General features: G+C 49.0%; 1 protein-coding gene across 3 annotated transcripts in view; it reads left to right on the top strand.

The window, feature by feature from the left end:
• The window catches only part of srfb (serum response factor b), a 51,920-nt gene that overhangs the window by 36,738 nt on the left and 7,682 nt on the right, over positions 1 to 7,500 (top strand). For all 3 annotated transcript variants that reach the window (XR_008807696.1, XR_008807695.1, XM_056257734.1), the window contains exon 3: positions 3,799 to 3,982. Coding sequence is in view for 1 of the 3 variants with exons in the window: in XM_056257734.1 (XP_056113709.1) it covers positions 3,799 to 3,982 (184 nt within the window). In the remaining 2 variants the exon portion in view is untranslated. The remainder of the gene's footprint in view (positions 1 to 3,798; positions 3,983 to 7,500) is intronic.

The following is a 7,500-nucleotide window of genomic DNA, read 5'->3' as shown; positions in this document are numbered from 1 at the left end:
TCAGCGCTGTTAATGTTATACACAATAAACTCTGAACCGTGCGCTTCCATTAGTTTGTGTCATGTAATTCAATCATCATCTACAGTATTTATTATTTTTTTATATGAACATTAGTTAAATACATTGTTTGTTCACACAGGCCTGATATTAGGGCTACACTATTATGGCCAAAATGATAATCACGATTATTTTGATCAATATTGAGATCACGATTATTTGTTGATTTTAACCAAAACAAATGTTATTGTGTCATATAGGCTAATTACAACAGCTTTCACATCCATATTGTGCTGCATTCCTGCTAATGTACAAATATGTGCATCACAATAAAACAGGTCCTCTTATTCACCAAAATTCAGTGCATCTCCTTAAAGAATAAATACAAATAAATAAAACAATAAAGACAATGTAGCAAAACTTCAACAGGGCACTATTTTCCATTTTCAATTGTGTAAATACATTTTAGGAAGCAAAATATAAACTTGCATTGTACCTGCATAATGATGTGAATAAAACTCAAAATATACAATCAATAAAAACAAATATTCCATAACAGAATGTAACCAAATGAGAACATGTCAAGGCAGAACTGCACTGTGAAAGTTCGATTAATGGATCAGTGATAGTCACACGCATGACATCATTCATCAGTCACACGCACGACATCATTCATCAGTCACACGCACGACATCATTCATCAGTCACACGCACGACATCATTCATCAGTCACACGCACGACATCATTCATCAGTCACACGCACGACATCATTCATCAGTCACACGCACGACATCATTCATCAGTCACACGCACGACATCATTCATCAGTCACACGCACGACATCATTCATCAGTCACACGCACGACATCATTCATCAGTCACACGCACGACATCATTCATCAGTCACACGCACGACATCATTCATCAGTCACACGCACGACATCATTCATCAGTCACACACACGACATCATTCATCAGTCACACGCACGACATCATTCATCAGTCACACGCACGACATCATTCATCAGTCACACGCACGACATCATTCATCAGTCACACACACGACATCATTCATCAGTCACACACACGACATCATTCATCAGTCACACGCACGACATCATTCATCAGTCACACGCACGACATCATTCATCAGTCACACGCATGACATCATTCATCAGTCACACGCACGACATCATTCATCAGTCACACGCACGACATCATTCATCAGTCACACGCACGACATCATTCATCAGTCACACGCACGACATCATTCATCAGTCACACGCACGACATCATTCATCAGTCACACGCACGACATCATTCATCAGTCACACGCACGACATCATTCATCAGTCACACGCACGACATCATTCATCAGTCACACGCACGACATCATTCATCAGTCACACGCATGACATCATTCATCAGTCACACGCACGACATCATTCATCAGTCACACGCACGACATCATTCATCAGTCACACGCATGACATCATTCATCAGTCACACGCACGACATCATTCATCAGTCACACGCACGACATCATTCATCAGTCACACGCACGACATCATTCATCAGTCACACGCACGACATCATTCATCAGTCACACGCACGACATCATTCATCAGTCACACGCACGACATCATTCATCAGTCACACGCACGACATCATTCATCAGTCACACGCACGACATCATTCATCAGTCACACACACGACATCATTCATCAGTCACACGCACGACGTCATTCATCAGTCACACGCACGACATCATTCATCAGTCACACGCACGACATCATTCATCAGTCACACGCACGACATCATTCATCAGTCACACGCACGACATCATTCATCAGTCACACGCACGACATCATTCATCAGTCACACGCACGACATCATTCATCAGTCACACGCACGACATCATTCATCAGTCACACGCACGACATCATTCATCAGTCACACGCACGACATCATTCATCAGTCACACGCACGACATCATTCATCAGTCACACGCACGACGTCATTCATCAGTCACACGCACGACATCATTCATCAGTCACACGCACGACATCATTCATCAGTCACACGCACGACGTCATTCATCAGTCACACGCACGACATCATTCATCAGTCACACGCACGACATCATTCATCAGTCACACGCACGACGTCATTCATCAGTCACACGCACGACGTCATTCATCAGTCACACGCACGACATCATTCATCAGTCACACGCACGACATCATTCATCAGTCACACGCATGACATCATTCATCAGTCACACGCACGACATCATTCATCAGTCACACGCACGACATCATTCATCAGTCACACGCACGACGTCATTCATCAGTCACACGCACGACATCATTCATCAGTCACACGCACGACATCATTCATCAGTCACACGCATGACATCATTCATCAGTCACACGCACGACATCATTCATCAGTCACACGCACGACATCATTCATCAGTCACACGCACGACATCATTCATCAGTCACACGCACGACATCATTCATCAGTCACACGCATGACATCATTCATCAGTCACACGCACGACATCATTCATCAGTCACACGCACGACATCATTCATCAGTCACACGCACGACATCATTCATCAGTCACACGCACGACGTCATTCATCAGTCACACGCACGACGTCATTCATCAGTCACACGCACGACGTCATTCATCAGTCACACGCACGACATCATTCATCAGTCACACACACGACATCATTCATCAGTCACACGCACGACGTCATTCATCAGTCACACGCACGACATCATTCATCAGTCACACGCACGACATCATTCATCAGTCACACGCACGACGTCATTCATCAGTCACACGCACGACATCATTCATCAGTCACACGCATGACATCATTCATCAGTCACACGCACGACATCATTCATCAGTCACACGCACGACATCATTCATCAGTCACACGCACGACATCATTCATCAGTCACACGCACGACGTCATTCATCAGTCACACGCACGACGTCATTCATCAGTCACACGCACGACGTCATTCATCAGTCACACGCACGACGTCATTCATCAGTCACACGCACGACATCATTCATCAGTCACACGCACGACATCATTCATCAGTCACACGCACGACATCATTCATCAGTCACACGCACGACATCATTCATCAGTCACACGCACGACATCATTCATCAGTCACACGCACGACATCATTCATCAGTCACACGCACGACATCATTCATCAGTCACACGCACGACGTCATTCATCAGTCACACGCACGACGTCATTCATCAGTCACACGCACGACATCATTCATCAGTCACACGCACGACATCATTCATCAGTCACACGCACGACGTCATTCATCAGTCACACGCACGACGTCATTCATCAGTCACACACACGACATCATTCATCAGTCACACGCACGACATCATTCATCAGTCACACGCACGACATCATTCATCAGTCACACGCACGACATCATTCATCAGTCACACGCACGACGTCATTCATCAGTCACACACACGACATCATTCATCAGTCACACACACGACATCATTCATCAGTCACACGCACGACGTCATTCATCAGTCACACGCACGACGTCATTCATCAGTCACACGCATGACGTCATTCATCAGTCACACATTTACTGGAGAAGAAACATGTATTAAAATGAAGTGATAATAACAAGAACACACGTCAGAAAGATGAGCTAGTGAACCAGTGTCATGTGACTCCAGCTCTTCCCGCTCCAGTGTTAACGGTGTCTCCTGACGATCCCGCAGGATTCTCTGAAGCCGGCCTTCACCGTGGCCAGTGTGCCGGGCAGCACCGGCTCCTCCAGCAGCGGCTCATCTTTCCCCATCACCAACTATCTGGCTCCCGGGAACGCCAACGGATCCGTGCTGAAGAGTTCGGGAGCCTCCGGAGGAGTCATGCAGCTTCCCAGCGGATTCACCTTCATGTCAGGTGTGTGTGTGTGTGTGTGTGTGTGTATATGTATATCAGGGTCAGAGGTCACTGCTCATCTCACATTAATGTCGGCATGAAAGGAAAGTTACGCTCTTTTCTCCTCTATTGTGCCGTATATCTGAGTGAAACGCTTCAGGAACAAGAACAAATGTAGAGAGAGAGAGTGTGTGTGTGTGAGAGTGTTTGCCTGTGTGTGTGTGTGTGTGTGTGTGTGTGTGTGTGTGTGTGTGTGTGTGTGAGTGTGTTGAGTTGGCGTGTTTGAAGTGTTCATTCACCTCAGCTGTAATACAGATCCCTCTCTAGTGGCTTTGATTGTGGAGAATCATTTGCATAAATGTTCAAAAGCCTGTAATCACTAACGAATATTCAGAGGCGTTCGGTCACATGATCATCTGGAGGAGCGTCAGGAGCGTGTGTGAGCGTCAGGAGCGTGTGTGAGCGTCAGGAGCGTGTGTGAGCGTCAGGAGCGTGTGTGAGCGTCAGGAGTGTGTGTGAGCGTCAGGAGTGTGTGTGAGCGTCAGGAGTGTGTGTGTGTGAGCGTCAGGAGCGTGTGTGAGCGTCAGGAGCGTGTGTGAGCGTCAGGAGTGTGTGTGAGCGTCAGGAGTGTGTGCGAGCGTCAGGAGTGTGTGTGAGCGTCAGGAGTGTGTGTGAGCGTCAGGAGTGTGTGTGAGCGTCAGGAGTGTGTGTGAGCGTCAGGAGTGTGTGTGAGCGTCAGGAGTGTGTGTGAGCGTCAGGAGCGTGTGTGAGCGTCAGGAGTGTGTGTGAGCGTCAGGAGTGTGTGTGAGCGTCAGGAGTGTGTGTGAGCGTCAGGAGTGTGTGTGTGTGAGCGTCAGGAGTGTGTGTGAGCGTCAGGAGTGTGTGTGTGTGAGCGTCAGGAGCGTGTGTGAGCGTCAGGAGTGTGTGTGAGCGTCAGGAGTGTGTGTGTGTGAGCGTCAGGAGCGTGTGTGAGCGTCAGGAGTGTGTGTGAGCGTCAGGAGCGTGTGTGAGCGTCAGGAGCGTGTGTGAGCGTCAGGAGCGTGTGTGAGCGTCAGGAGTGTGTGTGTGTGAGCGTCAGGAGTGTGTGTGAGCGTCAGGAGTGTGTGTGTGTGAGCGTCAGGAGTGTGTGTGAGCGTCAGGAGTGTGTGTGAGCGTCAGGAGTGTGTGTGAGCGTCAGGAGCGTGTGTGAGCGTCAGGAGTGTGTGTGAGCGTCAGGAGTGTGTGTGTGTGTGAGCGTCAGGAGTGTGTGTGAGCGTCAGGAGTGTGTGTGTGTGTGAGCAGGAGTTTGTGTGAGCGTCAGGAGTGTGTGTGAGCGTCAGGAGTGTGTGTGTGTGAGCGTCAGGAGTGTGTGTGAGCGTCAGGAGTGTGTGTGTGTGTGTGCAGGAGTGTGTGTGAGCGTCAGGAGTGTGTGTGAGCGTCAGGAGTGTGTGTGTGTGAGCGTCAGGAGTGTGTGTGAGCGTCAGGAGTGTGTGTGTGTGTGAGCAGGAGTGTGTGTGAGCGTCAGGAGTGTGTGTGAGCGTCAGGAGTGTGTGTGTGTGAGCGTCAGGAGTGTGTGTGAGCGTCAGGAGTGTGTGTGTGTGTGTGAGCAGGAGTGTGTGTGAGCGTCAGGAGTGTGTGTGTGTGAGCGTCAGGAGTGTGTGTGTGTGTGTGAGCAGGATTGTGTGTGAGCGTCAGGAGTGTGTGTGTGTGAGCGTCAGGAGTGTGTGTGTGTGAGCGTCAGGAGTGTGTGTGTGTGAGCGTCAGGAGTGTGTGTGTGTGAGCGTCAGGAGTGTGTGTGTGTGTGTGAGCAGGAGTGTGTGTGAGCGTCAGGAGTGTGTGTGTGTGAGCGTCAGGAGTGTGTGTGTGTGAGCGTCAGGAGTGTGTGTGTGTGTGTGAGCGTCAGGAGTGTGTGTGTGTGTGTGAGCAGGAGTGTGTGTGAGCGTCAGGAGTGTGTGTGTGTGAGCGTCAGGAGTGTGTGTGTGTGAGCGTCAGGAGTGTGTGTGTGTGAGCGTCAGGAGTGTGTGTGTGTGAGCGTCAGGAGTGTGTGAGCGTCAGGAGTGTGTGTGTGTGAGCGTCAGGAGTGTGTGTGTGTGAGCGTCAGGAGTGTGTGTGTGTGAGCGTCAGGAGTGTGTGTGTGTGAGCGTCTGTAACCCTCAGCCGCTTCCGTCGAGCCGGAGACTGTGTGTTCAGAGGCGATGGAGTGCGTTTGATTGGTTCCTCCGGCTCAGATATTTCTGGCTCATGCGGTTGAGCCGCCGCTCACACCTCGACTGTTTCCCTGCGAGTGTGTGTGTGTGTGTGTGTGTGTGTGTGTGTGTGTGTGTGTGTGTGTGTTTCCTGTCGCAGCTGTTGCAGTCACAGCAGAAGCGACTCAATCTGCACCTTACACACCTGCTGCTGTAGATCACCCTGACACAGCTGTGCACCGGCCTCACACACACTCTCACGCACACACACACACACTCACGCACACACACACACACACACTCTCTCACGCACACACACACACACACACTAGAGGTCTGCACGGGCTTTAAACTGAAGCCGAACCCGAGGTCCATTCTGTTTCTCACAGCAAATACCATTTTTTCACGTCTGCTGTCTGTATTGTGACTGAAATAGCGCGCGAGAGCGGTAGCACATGCGCAAAACAGTTTTGTGAAATAAATGATATGATAAAATAAAACAAATAATAAAAAAAAAAATATATATATATATATATATATATATATATATATATATCATTATCATTATATCTGAGAGAGAGAGCCTGTCTGACTGAGTGTATGCACATATTGCACATCTGCGCACGTATACTCTCTCTCTCTCTCTCTCTCTCTCCGGTCACCACAACACAGCAAGCAGGGAAAGCACACGGCACGCAAACTATATATAGCCTATTTAGTTTTTCTTAGTTAAACCCGAACCCGTTCCGAACCCGAGGCTGTTCACTAAACATTAACCCGAAACCCGCACATTTTTCGGGACCCGTCGGGCTCGGGTCGGGTAGCAGACCTCTAACACACACACACACACTCTCACGCACACATACACACACACTCTCACGCACACACACAGCTGTGTTTTTGTGATATATGAGGACATTCCATAGGCGTAATGACTTTTATACTGGACAAACTGTATATTCTATCCCCCTACACTGCCCCTATCCCTAAACCTGCCCATCACACACACACACACACACACACACACACACTCACACACTGCCCCTATCCTTAAACCTGCCCATCACACACACACACACACACACACTCACACACTGCCCCTATCCCTAAACCTGCCCATCACACACACACACACACACACACACACACACACACACACACTCACACACACTCACACACTGCCCCTATCCTTAAACCTGCCCATCACACACACACACACACACACACACACACACACACACACACACACACACACACACACACACACACACACACACACACACTCACACACTGCCCCTATCCTTAAACCTGCCCATCACACACACACACACACACACACTGCCCCTATCCCTAAACCTGCCCATCACACACACA

Source organism: Rhinichthys klamathensis, unplaced genomic scaffold (genome assembly GCF_029890125.1).
Source record: "Rhinichthys klamathensis goyatoka isolate OS25496 unplaced genomic scaffold, OSU_Roscu_1.1 h1tg000142l_1, whole genome shotgun sequence".
Lineage (NCBI taxonomy): Eukaryota > Metazoa > Chordata > Actinopteri > Cypriniformes > Leuciscidae > Rhinichthys > Rhinichthys klamathensis.
This window is presented reverse-complemented; position numbering and strand designations above follow the sequence as displayed.